This window comes from Salvelinus fontinalis, chromosome 19 (assembly GCF_029448725.1).
Source record: "Salvelinus fontinalis isolate EN_2023a chromosome 19, ASM2944872v1, whole genome shotgun sequence".
Classification (NCBI taxonomy): Eukaryota; Metazoa; Chordata; class Actinopteri; order Salmoniformes; family Salmonidae; genus Salvelinus; species Salvelinus fontinalis.
Genome location: NC_074683.1, coordinates 48,417,133 through 48,434,193, shown reverse-complemented (window position 1 = coordinate 48,434,193; position 17,061 = coordinate 48,417,133). Strand labels below are relative to the sequence as shown.

The window sequence follows — 17,061 nt, the reverse complement described above, 5'->3', positions numbered from 1 at the left end:
GAGGGGTAGGGATGAGAGAAGATAGAGAGCTGTCATTAGTATGCATGGACAGGAAACCCAGCAGAGCTGACCTTTGACCTCAGAGCCACACAGAGAATGCGGAAATAGGACAGATATGAGGAAAGAAGACCAGGGAGAGGAAGGATACAGGGGAAGAAGAGGAGAAGATATGAGGAAAGAAGACCAGGGAGAGGAAGGATACAGGGGAAGAAGAGGAGAAGATATGAGGACAGAAGAAGAGGGAGAGGAAGGATACAGGGGAGGAAGAGGAGAAGATATGAGGACAGAAGAAGAGGGAGAGGAAGGATACAGGGGAGGAAGAGGAGAAGATAGAATAAAGGACTGTCCAATAGGAGGAAGGGAAAGAGTGAAAAAAATCTGTTTTCATTCAGGGGGTTTTGTCTATAAGTACAGAGCAATTAGCTAATAGTTAGTCTGCTAATCATACACACTTGTGATAATTGGAGAAATACAATAAGCAGTTTAAGGCATTCAAGCAGATAGATGGTCAGTGTGTAAACTCTCTAGGTACGGAGAAAATCATTTATCCCGGATTATAATCAGTTTATTTGGGATAACCTGATATTACCCTCAAGAGACAACATAAAGTGTAAACATGATTAAATAGATAAACATTGGGAAGGAGAGAAGAGGAGAGAATCTGAATATGTGTTATAGGTGAGGAAACTATTTTGAGGTCAGACAATTCCAGTACACACCTTTCTCTGTTTTTAGCATTTTCTGTAAAATGATTTTCAAGATGTCATGAGTCCCCTTTTCCACTTTCGCCTACTGTTATTCCCAGAACGAGGACATTTCAGAGGGTGTTTGTGAGTGGCTATATCTGCCTTGCCGGCAGATTTTTTAATATAATTGGGTTAAAAAAAAAGTTCATTAGAAGCGGCTCGGAGACAGATGAGACCATGATAAAAAGAGAAGGGGCTCACAGAAGGGACAATAGTTGAAGGGAAGGACATCTGTTCATTGGCATAGAAAACTAAAAGAGGCATTCTCTGCACTTTCCCTCAGAAAATGATGCTTTTGCATCACACTGGAATGCACTGTGTGACCAATAAGGTAATCAGGCAAACTCTGAATGATTCTGATGAGTCAGACAGTAAGAGGAAATAACTCACTCACAACCCACTGGGCACAGATGTCAATTCAACGTATATTCCACGTTGGTTCAACGTAATTTCATTGAAATGATGTGGAAACAATGTTGATTCAACCAGTGTGTGCCCAGTGGGAAATCATTCATTGAGGTTCAGCACCTAACTTTTACTTTTACTAGAAATGTAACAGTTTCACTTAATCAGATTTATGGCTTCTAATAATCTGAACACAGTTGAAAAAGCATTTATTGCAGGTAGGCTTCTCAATCATCATGCTGCTAATTCTTGCTCTTGTCTAGCTCTGAGAATCAGTATGGCCACTACTACCTAGAACCATATCAACATGCAGGACTGAGACTGAGATGTAGGTTTTTAATCAGTCAAAGTGACTGGGAAGCATCAGTGGCACGCTTGATGAGAGGGAACACATTCTGTTCTTTTTAGAGGGAAAACGGAGAGCAGTGTCACACCAACTTGTTGTAAAGGGACAGTCTTTTTACTTCAGTTAACATCCCCTTCCTTTTACCTCTCTCTCTCTCCCATTCCCTCTGTCCCTCCCATTCCCTCTCTCCCTATATACAGTAGCTCTCTCTTTCTTTGCCTCTCTCTTTCTCTTTCTCTTTGATTCTGTGATAATATCTCCCCACTTCTGCCTCACCCTATAGTCAAACAGCCAACGTTTCATGCTATCTGACGCATCGCCTTGTGGAGAAACATGTTTCCCAAGAACAAATAGAAGCCATGCCCATCACATTAGACTAACAATGATTTAACAGCTAATGCATCAACAAGTCAACCATGGACACAGGACGGGGAGCGGTGTAAAGCATATTGTCTGTGTGAAGCAGTCACATACTACAGAATATAACAGAATATATTGTATAGCAGTAATGTTTTGGTATTGTGTCAGTATTGCGTCAGCATTGTGGCATTGTGGCAGTATTGAGCAGTACTAATAGAAACCATGTAGTTCTCTGTAGCTCAGTTAGTAGAGCATGGTGTTTGTAATGCCAGAGTAGTGGATTCAATTCCTGGGATTGGTCATTTGTATAATGTATACATGTGTGACTCTAAGTCACTTTGGATAAAAGTGTCTGCTTAATGGCATTTACTGTTTTTATATTACTATGGTGTCATTGTGCAGACAACATTGAGTCTTGTTAGTGTCTGTGGTTTAGGTGCTGTGTGTTTAAATATAAACGCCTCCTCAGGCCTACAGACGATCACTGTGGTCTCAGCTGCAGAGCTTTAGGGGCAGTCATATCACACACACAGCCAAGCAGCAGCAGACTCCATTCTTCTTTCCCTCTCACTAGCACAAAACATCCACTCTAATGGCTGCTTCTAAACACATCAACAAGACACTCAGACACGAGTCAATAGGCATTGGATCTTTACCTTTAGGAGTTGAGTTCTTATTTACAGTCCCAAATTAAAGCTGACATTATTCTACAAAGTAGAAATGTGTTGTATTTAAATGTAGCCCTGCATAAGGTAATGTCTAATGAATTCTAAATGAACTCAGAGCTGAGCCCTGAAGAACTAAGTATGATATGGCACTCCCAGAATCCCATAGTGGAGTCCCCTGATAGAGTGTGTGAGTCATGGGTAAAGGCCCGTCTCTGAGTGTTTAGTACCCTCCTGACCCTTCCACAGAGGGGGCTGAGGCCGCCCACAGATATGCCAATCAAACGACTCATTATGCTAATTGTTCACTAGGGAAAACAAGTTTAATGCTTGCACAGATACACAGTGTACTATGAGATATTCTCTCAGACGAAACAAATGAATGCAAACGGATCAATTGAGATGTCCTAATCTACTATACCATGCATGCATTTCGTGCACATGCAAAACTATACACACACACACACTCACAAACACAGATAGACATTCACGAACCTACCTTCCACCTCACCCATTTTTGCATTTAAACTGCCTTGTTGAAGCTGCACACCTTGACTACGTCCCCTTGAGCCCATTCTTTCCATTATTTATCAGCTCTCTGACAAGTGGACGTAGGCTGATTTCGGTTGTGTTTTAAGATGATGCGCATATGAGAAGGGCCTGTTGCCTGACAAGGTCAGACAAGGAAATAGGAAACTTGACTCGCCTAAATGTAAAGAGACCGACTCCCACCGTTTACTGTTCAGCTGTAACTTTTCCTCTGGGATTTGGATCTTGGCTAAGTGCCGCAGGACTTATGACGTCTATATCCTCTGAGCTGATGTGTCAATATGGATGTCTTCCATTTTCTGTAATGCCCTAAGGGGCCCAGGGATTGAGACACAGAGATTTCTGTTCAATGAAAGCATGATGAGGTCACATTCTAAGAGCAGTAGGTATTTGGAATTCATACAGCATACATTACCATCCTATGGGGGGGGGGGGGGTCTTACTGTGATCTGCTATATTTTAGAGGGGACAACCTCATCTCTACGTTATTATCTACATTACATCCCAAATTTCCTCCAGCATTTTCCAGATGTTCTCTGTTCCTTGAAAAATTATGTTGATGATTTCAGAATAGTAACCAGCACATTTCAGTATCTCACACAGACCCTGTCCCATCCCATACAACACCTCCAAATGCCAGCCCCTTGCCCCAGCCTGATTGTGTGTCATGGCTCCTCATCAGACTGCTTCACCGCCCAGATGGTGAAGGTTCTCTCTCAGCTCAGAGATCCCCCCCAATCTATATCCACAGATTTAGCATATTAGCTGTGTCAAACCAGTTAATGTAATCCTGTATGCTGACATTTACAGTAATTAGTACAATATGTCCTGTGAAAGAACACACTGAATCCGTGACAATTGGACTACTCTGCAATTTAACACTCTCAGTTCCTATATTAACTCCCCCAACTTCTCTTTATCCAACTGTTCTCCATCATCGAAACAAGAAAACCAAAATTGCGTTGTTTTTTGTTTAAGCTTTTCCTGGAATATATTACTCTAGTTTTCTGCAATTATCTCACAGTTCAGAGACAAGGCCACATTGCGCCCCCTAGTGGTAAAGAGGAAAATATATTTGCCTTTGCCTAACCCACGCTGTCCATGGTGCTGAACAGACTGGCGCTGTGGTGGTTGCTGTCCTAAGTGCTGAAGCCCTCTAACGCAGCAACTTGAATGAACAAATGCACCAGCTTGACTTAGGAAATCAGTAGGCCTATAAAATGATTTTTTGCAGCTTATATATTATTTAAACGAAAAAAAATGGGCTCCCAAGCGGTCTAAGGCACTGCATCTCAGTGCTAGAGGCGTCACTACAGACACCCTGGTTCGAATCCAGGATGTATCACAACCGGCCGTGATTGGGAATCCCATAGGGCGGCGCACAATTGGCCCAGCATCGTCTGGATTTGACCGGTGTAGGCCGTCATTGTAAATAAGAATTTGTTCTTAACTGACTTGCCTAGTTTTAAAAAAATGTTTTAAAAAATGTACACAACGTTAACATTAGCCAGTGGATCTTAATCCTTAACAATGTCTAATCAGCCTTCTACTAAGACGCATGAAGAACACACATAAACATATTAAAAAGTGTTTGCGCAAACAACAACGACATTAAATGCCAAGTGTAAACACAGAATAAAACAAGATGCTTGATTCAATGAAAAATGTTTACCCAGTGGGTGTGAGGAGGCATGCTATAAATATCTTAATATAGGCTTAACATGCAGGTGGCGTCCCTTGAGCATCAGGTCTTTTGTGATATCTGTTTAGCATGGACGGGTACCATAATGGAGTTTAATTTCTAAGCTGTTGACTTATTTAATGGGACATCTTCGTAGAACATGAGGTGCTTACACCAACGTCCCGCCAATATTGCCGGGGCGTGGATAGATCAATGTCGAGGTAATGCAGGCCGCTGCAGGCCGCAATGGGACATCCATCTCCAACCGTCCCGGCCACAAACACCGGCAGTGACACCGGCAGTGACACCCCTAAATGGAGAATGAAGGAGGAGTGAGACAAGAATACAGATTCCACTGGCTGGAACAGCCTATTAGTTCTAATGTGAGGTGGAGCACAGTAACAAACAAAGAACAGCGCTCTGCACCACACAGTCAGACAAATGCAGCACAATGGCATTCTGAGGTCCTTTAAAAACATGTAGGCCTATTAGGCCATCAATTCTAGGATAAATCTATTTGAAGGGTTAATGTATGGTTAAAATTATATATCTAATCCAAAATCTATTTGAAGAATGAATGTGATCTTAAACATGCCAAAAAATGTCACAAATAAACGGACATAATAGAAAACATAATTTATTGAAATACTTACTGTAATGGAATAAGCTACTAAGACAAAACATGTTGTAACATTCGGTCCTTGGTGGACCAATAAATATGACATCTTACTCCTTATTTAGATTTTTGTTGCTTATTTTTTATGCATAAATATCTTAGAAGGCTATATCTTGAGTGGAAACACAGACAGACGTTCAAGCAAAAAATATCACATCACACGGAAATGTCGTCTGTATATGGGCGGTTGGCATGTCTTGGCGCCCCAAACCCCCCAAATACAAACAGATGACACACAGCCGCTTACAGTGGCGCCCGGACAATGGGCAACTTGCTCTAGGTATGATAGAGTCTAATAATGATAGTAGAGTTCACATCCCTGCATGTCTGGGAAGCGGTTTAGTCCGGATACAAAATGAAACCGGAAAAAGTGCTGTACTTGTTGTTGTTTCCCCCATGCGCCTTTCCTCCGTCCAGCTTGATGTAGATCTCGTCCCCGGAGTCTAGGTGAAGCACTACACTGTTGCTGGCATAGTCATAGTTCTGGTCTGCGTCCTGGGCTATCGCACTGGCGCGGACCTGCGGATAAGACAAATGATTAAAGTAGTGAAGGACTTTGCATCATTACTTAATAGGCTATCGAAAAACGCGTCCCCACCCTGACCCAATGCTAAAATATTATAGATTCACCACTTTGAACCTACCAAACGAATAAAGGATGTCTTGTTTGTTTATGTTGGCAATGTGTAGACATTGACACAGCTCTAACCGCTCCAGGTAGTTGACCAGTTTAGGGCTGACCGCTACAGTAAACAACAAAGCCCTTCTTAAACCCACCTAACGATTAGTTTGTCTTTGCTGACAAATAAAGTGGCCCGAGCATATTAATTAATTCACTGAGCTCACGGTGTGAGATTAAGCGCATAGAGCAGATGCCGTTTAGGAGAGATAAGTGCTTAATACATCCAATACTGATCTGTGGCAATGCACACTGAATGTGGCCGCTCTCCCTCAACTTGTACAGTAGCATAATAACTTTTAAAATATCATTGCGTAATATCAGGTATAGCCTACCTGTCCGTTTCTGCACAAATCTGCCCACATGCTTGTCCCGTCGCCTCCGCGCATTAATACATGGTATGTAAAGTAGTATATCCCGGACACTTGGCACGTGAACTTGCCGGTAGACGGGTCGTAATGGTTCCCTAGATTTGTTACCACGTCGTCGAACCTTAGCACCTCGTATCCCTCGTGGGGGTTTTTAAGACCCACGTAAAAAGCGATTTTTGTGCCGCCAATTGCTGACTCTAGGCCCTCGGCATTTTCGGTCCTGCCACTGCTCACAGTCCCCTCCGCCGTCTCTCCAGTGGTATGCCCGGAATAGCCCGGTTTCCCCGAGTCCCCCCTATCCCCCGGCGGTCCTCTTGGACCTGGTGGACCCGGTTCGCCGGGCGGACCTCTCGGTCCGGGTTTCCCCGGCCGACCCGGCTCGCCTTTAGTCCCATGCGAGAACGCCGGGGGTGGTATGACGCTCAGGTCCTGCATGACTTCCAGAGCATTGGTGCTGGGTTTGGGGTTGTATGGATCACATATCATCCGACAGGTGCCCATCATCTCGTAGTGCGCGTCTGTCTTGGACGCTTGGACCAGCAGCGGTATCGCTATGATAAGAGCTAACACCATGACGATGCCAACCACAGGAGCAACGACACGCTTCCTCTGGAGAGTCCGAGAAACAAGCGCTAAAAAGTCAGTTTTCCTTTGGGAAGCAATGGTGAAAGGTTGCGAGTGCGCTAAAATTCTCTGCAGAAAAAGTGAGTGCACCAAAAAGGAATCACTTTATTCCAGGGTTAGAAAAAAATTAAAACAACATATGTGTTGTAACCTTAAGCGTAGTTCACCTTGGGGCGGTGTGCCAGTATCACTAAGATTCACAAAATTGACAGGGGAAGTATTCGTTTTGGCATGGCTGGACACGCGCTGGATCTCCGAGCTGAACAGAGAAAGCTTCGAGCGATTTCTGTCCGTCTGCAACAACCAAGGGGACTAGAGCGTCGCTGACGTAACAAGTGAGGGCAAAGCCTGTTGCAATTTGGATTAATACTGCAACAATAATCATGCCATCTTTATGTATGAATTATAAATCCCCTGCACCTACGAGGAGAATACTGGATCAGAGAGCATCACTAACACTTAAACCCCATTATGGAAATGTTGACAGCGAGTTGTCTCACCTATATTTCGGCTTATTTGAGAGAACAAATCTAAGTGCACGTTTTTGTTATAAATGTGTCCTGTGAAATTACATTATTCTGTTAAAAATTCCCGAAATGGTCCCCTACATTCAACGTGAGGAAGATACACATTCCAAAGAACAATCAAAGATCATTGGAGAAAATAATCCGCATCAAGAGCCATATAGGATGTCTGGAATCCACAATGGCATCTTCACCAGCAATGTAGCCTAATCTTTACCATGAAGCCAAGGCTGAAACAATTCAGTGCCCTGTGCTGATTTTTGCATGTAATGTTGAACACTTAGTCTTAGTTTATCCACAACAGGGGTTTTGGTGTCAAAAAGCTGAGCTAGGTCTGAGATAGGAGTACTCTCTGGGCAGACTGGTCAAAAGTCAAAGACATCAACTTTGGGGTTACTTTGAGTCTAATATTCTGGGTCCGAACCCTGGTCTCTTGCAGGTGTTATTACACTGTCATTGTGATAACCCGCTGAGCTAAAGCCAAAAAATTCGCTTGGGGGGCTAACGGAAGTCTTTAGGTGTCGGTCAATGTTACAGTACTCATCACAAGAGCATTGCAACAGTGTAAAAGAACCACCTCCATTACACTTGCAGACACAAAGTATACCACTAAATACAAGTGGGCCTGCATGCCATCTGTAGCCTGAAGCTCATACACGAGGGCTGCAAAGTGGCACCCCCCTGCTGCTGGCTGGCACTCTCCTCTGTAATCTGGTGCAGAGCTCCGGCTTCCCTTCTGTTGTTGGGCTCAGCTAATCCTTATCTCCTAGATCCGGGGTTTAACTTCTCACACCCCTGTCTCAGCAGGCTAAGCTAGCGGCTAACAAGGCGCCAGTGTTTATTCCCCCTCATCCTCGCTGATGAGTTTCTCACAAACACAGGAAGGAACAGGAAGTGGCAGGGAACCTGCCGTGTCACACCCTCCCCCCAAGTGACGCTCCCTGGGGGAGGTATGAAGTCATTACACTTTGTGATTAGCATCCTTCATCCTTCTCCTGGATTTTGAGACAGTTTCTCTGCACAAACTCTGAGCTCTTCACTAGTTTTATCAGTGTGATGTAATACACAGTCATTAGAGTATTGTCAGGGTGTGCTTGTCGGTTACTTGGCACATTCTAACATTACCAGGCCCATCAGGCTTTTCATCAGTAGTGCCTTTGGTGGCCTGGTTTGAATCTACATGCATTTTCAAAAGGTTCCAGTTTATATCATAGACAGTTTGGTACAACCTGCTTTTCTCTCTATTGGGGTTATAAGGCAAGGCTAATGGGACGTGGAAGCAGCAGCACCAGTGTCTTTTTACCTCACTGTAACGGTTGTCCTCCTCCTCTTCAGAAGAAGAGGAGGAGTAGGGATTGGACCGAAGCGCAGCGTGATAGTTTGCCATAACGAAGTTTATTAAAGTAAAGACGAAAACCGAAAACACTTCAACAAACTACAAAATAACAAAACGACGTAGACAGACCTGAACATGGAACTTACATAAATACACGAAGAACTCACGAACAGGAACAGACTACATACACAAACGACAACGAAACAGTCCCGTGTGGTGCAACATACACAGACACGGAAGACAACCACCCACAAACAAACAGTGTGAACAGCCTACCTTTATATGGTTCTCAATCAGAGGAAAACGTCAAACACCTGTCCCTGATTGAGAACCATATAAGGCTAATTACAAAGAGACCTAAACATAGAAACACATAACATAGAATGCCCACCCCAACTCACGTCCTGACCAACTAAACACATACAAAAATAACAGAAAACAGGTCAGGAACGTGACACTCACCTCTACTGTAGAAGAGAGGAGACACTCCTAAGACAGGGAATATAAATCATCAGATACTGTAGAAGTCATTGTGCATGAACAGGAGGATGAAGGGGGACTGTTCAAAGGAAGTATGGAGGTCCAATTACTGCATGAAGGCGCTCTCTCTCTCTCTCTCTCTCTCTCTCTCTCTCTCTCTCTCTCTCTCTCTCTCTCTCTCTCTCTCTCTCTCTCTCTCTCTCTCTCTCTCTCTCTCTCTCTCTCTCTCTCTCTCTCTCTCTCTCTCTCTCTCTCTCCTCTCTCTCTCTCCTCTCTCTCTCTCTCTCTCTCTCTCTCTCTCTCTCTCTCTCTCTCTCTCTCTCTCTCTCTCTCTCTCTCTCTCTCTCTCTCTCTCTCTCTCTCTCTCTCTCTCTCTCTCTCTCCTCTCTCTCTCTCTCTCTCTCTCTCTCTCTCTCTCTCTCTCTCTCTCTCTCTCTCTCTCTCTCTCTCTCTCTCTCTCTCTCTCTCTCTTCTCTCTCTCTCTCTCTCTCTCTCTCTCTCTCTCTCTCTCTCTCTCTCTCTCTCTCTCTCTCTCTCTTCTCTCTCTCTCTCTCTCTCTCTCTCTCTCTCTCTCTCTCTCCTCTCTCTCTCTCTCTCTCTCTCTCTCTCTCTCTCTCTCTCTCTCTCTCTCTCTCTGATGTGTGTTACTCACCGCCAGTGAGGTCCTAAATATAGTTCACTATGCCTGCAGTCTGAGAGGCAGCTACACTTGGGCTCTCTAACGAGACTGTTTACCAAGTGGTTCATATTGAATTGGTATCTAGCTACATACAGTACTACTGTATACACTGACTGAGGCCTACAGTTATTGGCCAACACCAACATGCATCCTGACATTAGATACCGTGATATACTTGTCAAATCCTATTTAATATCTTGTAATATCTCTCCAGGTCTCACGTGCTATGGATACATGAGCTTTATTTGCAGTGGTCGCTGTCCATTGTCCTGTGGTGCTGAACGATAGAGTTCTGATTATGTCACTGTCTGCTCCAATGGTGATTGTCGCTATTAGGTTGTTTTAACTCTACTAACATTTGACCTTTTACTCCAATGAATATGTCACCTCTGTGTACTACTAATGTGATACAAAGAGAGCACTGAAACTTTTTAAGCTGTCTGATAGTGGGAGTAGATCTTTCTCTATCTTTCTTCTTGTCATGTCTACAATCTTTCACAACAGACTAAATTAACCCCCTACACAACAGACTTCCTGTCAGATTGGGAGACACTCAAACTGTTTTGTTCCAATAAGCTCGTAGCGCTGGGGAAAGATAACCACGCAACACAGCACTGAACCGGGCCGTCTTCATGCCACAAGAGTGTTAGCCCAGAGTCTTGGCATTCACTTAGGGGCGCTAATACAAGTCACACAAACATAGACACACACAGTGTAAACAGAAATCACCATTGCTCTCTCTAGACTTTGCAATGATTCACATCTGTATCATGACTCATTTTCTGCAGTAAAAATATGAGTGGCCAATTCCTACATGTAAACAGTCTCTTACGCCACTCTAGTGTCAGTCTGCCATTTATAGCACACAACATGTCACAGTGCAACACAGGTCTCCAGGCAGGGGCTGCCCTACACCACTACACTAAGCCACTTGGCAACCTCCTTGAATTCAACAGACCTCCAGGTCACGAGAGAACAAGTTGCCAGCTCTGTGTCACACTAACACCACGCCACTGCCTGTGACATCTCCACACACTGCTGTGGGCATAGCCCAGTCAAACTGTCTCCACCTATCACACTGCTCTCTTGAAGCTGCCCTGAGGGGTGATTGGTCGAAGCAGACGTGGACTGTGTGCTTGATGTACTGGTCAAATCTTCAGTTGTAGCATTTGCTAATAAAGTTCATAAGGCTGTTAAGAGGCACTAGGGCTGGGCAATATGGACAGAAATCCATATCACGTGAAATTGACAGAATTTTTACGATAATGATAAATAGAACGATAAGATTTTTTTATATTGCCCTTCAAACTACTACGACTACTTTGAATGTTGTAGCATTCCATGACAAGTTGTCACGATCGTGTGGAGGATTGACGGACCAAAACGCAGCTGTAGGAAAATAAGCCATCTTCTTTTTATTAAGAAGAAGGAGAACCGAAAACAAAACACTCTTACAAAACTAACAAAACAAACAAACGACCGTGAAGCTATGAACAAAGTGCACATACAGGCTACAAATGTATAACATAGACAATTACCCACATCAAATGAAAGCCTATGGCTACCCTAAATATGGCTCCCAATCAGAGACAACAGAAATCAGCTGTCTCTAATTGGGAACTCATTCAGGCAACCATAGACTCTCCTAGACAACTAAACCAACATAGACACAGCTAGACACATGCACTCAACACAAACCCATACACTACACCCAACACCCCCTTTACCATATAATCACCCAAAACCGACAAAACACAAACATTCCCCATGTCACACCCTGACCTAACTAAAATAATAAAGAAAACAAAGAATACTAAGGCCAGGGCGTGACATAACCCCCCCCTTAAGGTGCGAACTCCGGGCGCACCATTACACAGTCTAGGGGAGGGTCTGGGTGGGCTTCCTTCCACGGTGGCGGCTCCGGCACTGGTCGTGGTCCCCACCCCACCACAGTCCCTAACCGCCTCCTTAGCTTCCTCCACATTAACCCCACTGCATTAAGGGGCAGCTCCGGACTAAGGGGCAGCTCCGGACTAAGGCGCAGCTCCGGACTAAGGCGCAGCTCCGGACTAAGGCGCAGCTCCGGACTAAGGGGCAGCTCCGGACTAAGGGGCAGCTCCGGACTAAGGGGCAGCTCCGGACTAAGGGGCAGCTCCGGACTAAGGGGCAGCTCCGGACTAAGGGGCAGTACCAGGGTAAGGGGCAGCACCAGGGTAAGGGGCAGCACCAGGATAAGGGAGAGTACCAGGGTAAGGGGCAGCACCAGGATAAGGGGCAGCACCAGGATAAGGGAGAGCACCAGGATAAGGGGCAGCTCCGGACTGAGAGACTGCAGCTCCGGACTGAGAGACTGCAGCTCCGGACTGAGAGACTGCAGCTCCGGACTGAGAGACTGCAGCTCCGGACTGAGAGACTGCAGCTCCGGACTGAGAGACTGCAGCTCCGGACTGAGAGACTGCAGCTCCGGACTGAGAGACTGCAGCTCCGGACTGAGAGACTGCAGCTCCGGACTGAGAGACTGCAGCTCCGGACTGAGAGACTGCAGCTCCGGACTGAGGGACGGCAGCTACGGACTGAGGGACGGCAGCTACGGACTGAGTGACGGCCCATGGCTGGCTGACGGATCTGGCTGCTCATGGCTGGCTGACGGATCTGGCTGCTCATGGCTGGCTGACGGATCTGGTTGCTCATGGCTGGCTGACGGATCTGGCTGCTCATGGCTGGCTGACGGATCTGGCTGCTCATGGCTGGCTGACGGATCTGGCTGCTCATGGCTGGCTGACGGATCTGGCTGCTCATGGCTGGCTGACGGATCTGGCTGCTCATGGCTGGCTGACGGATCTGGCTGCTCATGGCTGGCTGACGGATCTGGCTGCTCATGGCTGGCTGACGGATCTGGCTGCTCATGGCTGGCTGACGGATCTGGCTGCTCATGGCTGGCTGACGGATCTGGCTGCTCATGGCTGGCTGGCGGCTCTGGCAGATGCTGTCTGGCTGGCGGCTCTGGCAGATGCTGTCTGGCTGGCGGCTCTGGCAGATCCTGTCTGGTTGACGGCTCTGGCAGATCCTGTCTGGTTGGCAGCTCTGGCAGATCCTGTCTGGTTGGCGGCTCTGGCAGATCCTGTCTGACGAACGGCTCTGACGGCTCGGGACAGACGGGCGGCTCTGACGGCTCGGGGCAGACGGGCGGCTCAGATGGCGCTGGGTAGACGGGCGGCTCAGATGGCGCTGGGTAGACGGGCGGCTCAGATGGCGCTGGGTAGACGGATGGCTCAGATGGCGCTGGGTAGACGGATGGCTCAGATGGCGCTGGGTAGACGGATGGCTCAGATGGCGCTGGGTAGACGGATGGCTCAGATGGCGCTGGGTAGACGGATGGCTCAGATGGCGCTGGGTAGACGGATGGCTCAGATGGCGCTGGGTAGACGGATGGCTCAGATGGCGCTGGGTAGACGGATGGCTCAGATGGCGCTGGGTAGACGGATGGCTCAGATGGCGCTGGGTAGACGGATGGCTCAGATGGCGCTGGGTAGACGGATGGCTCAGATGGCGCTGGGTAGACGGATGGCTCAGATGGCGCTGGGTAGACGGATGGCTCAGATGGCGCTGGGTAGACGGATGGCTCAGATGGCGCTTGGCAGACGGGCAGTTCAGGCATCGCTGTGCAGACGGCAGACTCTTGCCGGCTGAGGCGCACTGTAGGCCTGGTGCGTGGTGCCGGAACTGGTGGTACCGGGCTGGGGACACGCATCTCAGGGCTAGTGCGGGGAGCAGCAACAGGACGCACAGGACTCTGGGGACACACAGGAGGCTTGGTGCGTGGTTTAGGCACTGGTGGTAAAGGGCTGGAGACACGCACCATAGGGCTAGTGCGTGGAGGAGGCACTGGTGGTACTGGGTAGGGGCGGGGAGGTGGCGCCGGAAATACCGGACCGTGCATGCGTACTGGCTCCCTTGAGCGCCAAGCCTGCCCAACCTTACCTGGTTGTATGCTCCCCGTCGCCTGACCAGTGCGGGGAGGTGGAAAAACCCGCACCGGGCTATGTAGGCGAACCGGGGACACCATGCGTAAGGCTGGTGCCATGTACGCCGGCCCGAGGAGACGCACTGGTGACCAGATGCGTTGGGCCAGCTTCATGACATACGGCTCAACGCTCAGTCTAGCCCGGCCGATACGTGGAGCTGGAATGTACCGAACCGGGCTATGCACGCGTACAGGAGACACCGTGCGCTCTACTGCGTAACACGGTGTCTGCCCGTACTCTTGCTCTCCACGGTAAGTACAGGAAGTAGGCGCAGGTTTCCTACCTGACTTCACCACACTCCCTTTAAGGCCCCCCCTAAGAAATTTTTGGGTTGTACTCACGGGCTTCCAGCCTTGTCTCCGTGCTGCCTCCTCATATCGCCTCCTCTCGGCTTTAGCTGCCTCCAGCTCTTCACGAGGAAGGCAATATTCTCCCGGTTGTGTCCACGGCCCCTTACCATCCAGTATCTCCTCCCATGTCCAAGAATCCTGTGTAGGTGGGTCCTGTTGCCGCTTTACATGCCGCTTGGTCCTGTATTGGTGGGTAATTCTGTCACGATCGTGTGGAGGATTGACGGACCAAAACGCAGCAGTAGGAAAATAAGCCATCTTCTTTTTATTAAGAAGAAGGAGAACCGAAAACAAAACACTCTTACAAAACTAACAAAGCAAACAAACGACCGTGAAGCTATGAACAAAGTGCACATACATGCTACAAACGTATAACATAGACAATTACCCACATCAAATGAAAGCCTATGGCTACCCTAAATATGGCTCCCAATCAGAGACAACAGAAATCAGCTGTCTCTAATTGGGAACTCATTCAGGCAACCATAGACTCTCCTAGACAACTGAACCAACATAGACACAGCTAGACACATGCACTCAACACAAACCCATACACTACACCCAACACCCCCTTTACCATATAATCACCCAAAACCGACAAAACACAAACATTCCCCATGTCACACCCTGACCTAACTAAAATAATAAAGAAAACAAAGAATACTAAGGCCAGGGCGTGACACAAGTGGACGGTTTGGATCTTTTTAGGTTTATCATCCCAGTTCTAAAAGGCACAACCCTTTTCATAATAATATATAAAAAGGAAGAAACTCCCAGCACACTGGTGATCTGTGTAATTAATGGATCTTAAGAACAACGTTTCTATTTTAATTCAATTGTTTGTGGAGCATCTAAGATTCTCATTAATAAATACAGGGCAGGCTTGCATACAGCCAGGACCATGGGGCTCTGCTGTTCTCAATCTGTGTGCTCAGCTGTAACCCTGCCCAGAGAGCCACAACCACAGGTTCTCCCCAAACATCTCCCTGATGATGCACAGCACAATCAGCCACTAACACAGGGCCCATTACAGTTCACTCAAAGGCACTCCATAGTGTTTTTCCATAGACAATTCTTATGTAATTAAATATACTTTACATGAACGTCTCAAAGCATGACCAGTGTGAGACCCGATGAAGCTTCGTTTCAATTAACCTTTTTCTGAACAAATATTTTGTATACCCAGTGTCCTGCTAAATACACTGGATGTGCTTGTATGTAATCCTTTCTAACACATAACATGCACATCAACCTGGCATGTTACACTGTGTATCATCACCAGAGGCAGACATGTTTGGCATGTCAATCTGAACTGCCACTACCCAGGGTCAACATGGAACCTGCTACCAGCCAACATCTCTGTTCCATATTATTCAGCCTACAAGTGAACCGTGTTTGTCCCCTTTAGCTGAAGAGAAATTAATGTATTTCCATGTTCCAGTTTCATGTTCAAGCAACTGACTTTAAACACACCAATACCAACAATTCAATACACCAATATATTGCCATTATAAATGCGTGCAGGGTCACAAGAGGAGAAAGTGAGTGAATAAGCTCAGTTAATGTTGAGTATTGAGACTATAAGACATGGGGACATGGCGAAGAACACAGACCAGTCTGTGAGCTGCCGCATAAAACAAGACAAAGGAAAATACATTTAAAAACAAGCCTCCTCAAACAATCTTCTCTGTTCGGCTCTCGATAGCTTTACAACCTTGCCAGAGAAAAGGGGATTTGCAATTGTACCCTTTAACCCGGTTCCTCCCCCTCCCATTGGAGGATAAGATCAAGAGAAATGCCTCTGCCATGTAAATATGAAATGGAAACAACGATCATAAATTCATGAGCTTGGCGGTTGAGAAGCTCAGTTACGTCAAACATGAAGCCTATTTTTATTCCATCATGATAGAAGAGATTTCAAGGTCAATGTGAGATGAGGGGTTATTTATATTGGATACAATACTATTATAAATGTATTTATGCACTGGATGTTCTCCTCTACCTTGAAAAATAAACGAAAGCTGTAGTTCATCCCAGTCTAATCTGGTTTCAGATCATTCTTATTTCATTCTTATGTTCAGGTATCAGGTATATCATTTGTAAAGTTTGAAGAAAAATGTTGTCTTTCCATTGCTTTGAGCTTGTCACGTTCCTGACCTATTTATGTTAGTTGTTATGTGTGTTAGTTGGTCAGGACGTGAGGTTGGGTGGGCATTCTATGTTTTCTGTTTCTGTGTTGGTTTTGGGTTGCCTGGTATGGCTCTTAATTAGAGGCAGGTGTTTGGCGTTCCTCTAATTAAGAGTCATATTTAGGTAGGCGTTGTCACAGTGTTCGTTGTGGGTGATTGTCTCCTGTTTCGTCCATGTCTGTACCATACGGGACTGTTTGGCTGTTCGTTCGTTTTGATGTAGTCTGTTCCTGTCCGTGAGTTCTACGTTTAGTTATGTAAGTTCATGTTCAGGTTTCGTCTACGTCGTTTTCTTGTTTTGTAATTTTGTAAGTGTTTTGTTTTCGTGTTGCCGTCGTATTCAAATAAAGAGATGGCTTATTTCCCTACTGCTGCG

The 17,061-nt window shown here is 46.3% G+C and overlaps 1 protein-coding gene across 2 annotated transcripts; it reads right to left on the bottom strand.

Annotated features, from left to right (window-relative positions):
- Nucleotides 1–3,500: 3,500 nt before the first annotated feature.
- Nucleotides 3,501–7,422, bottom strand: LOC129816894 (complement C1q-like protein 2). Of its 2 annotated transcripts, XM_055871862.1 has the most exons (3): nt 6,443–7,422; nt 5,808–5,947; nt 3,501–5,062 (listed from the first exon to the last, which is right to left on the bottom strand). In XM_055871862.1, the coding sequence occupies exons 1-3, from the start codon at nt 7,049–7,051 to the stop codon at nt 4,963–4,965; spliced, it is 849 nt and encodes a 282-aa protein (XP_055727837.1). In that variant the 5' UTR covers nt 7,052–7,422; the 3' UTR covers nt 3,501–4,962. The 2 variants fall into 2 exon arrangements, with proteins under 2 accessions (XP_055727837.1, XP_055727838.1); XM_055871863.1 differs by lacking the exon at nt 3,501–5,062 and having other exon boundaries at nt 5,374–5,947.
- Nucleotides 7,423–17,061: the final 9,639 nt, after the last annotated feature.

Excerpts from the sequence above, each read along its gene's own strand:
- LOC129816894 (XM_055871862.1), bottom strand. The coding sequence starts at position 7,051 with ATGGTGTTAGCTCTTATCATAGCGATACCGCTGCTGGTCCAAGCGTCC. Across the intron at positions 5,948-6,442 it reads ATTTGTGCAGAAACGGACAG|GTCCGCGCCAGTGCGATAGC; the intron begins GTAGGCTATACC and ends TCTTATCCGCAG. Across the intron at positions 5,063-5,807 it reads CATGGGGGAAACAACAACAA|GGGTGTCACTGCCGGTGTCA; the intron begins GTACAGCACTTT and ends TTCTCCATTTAG.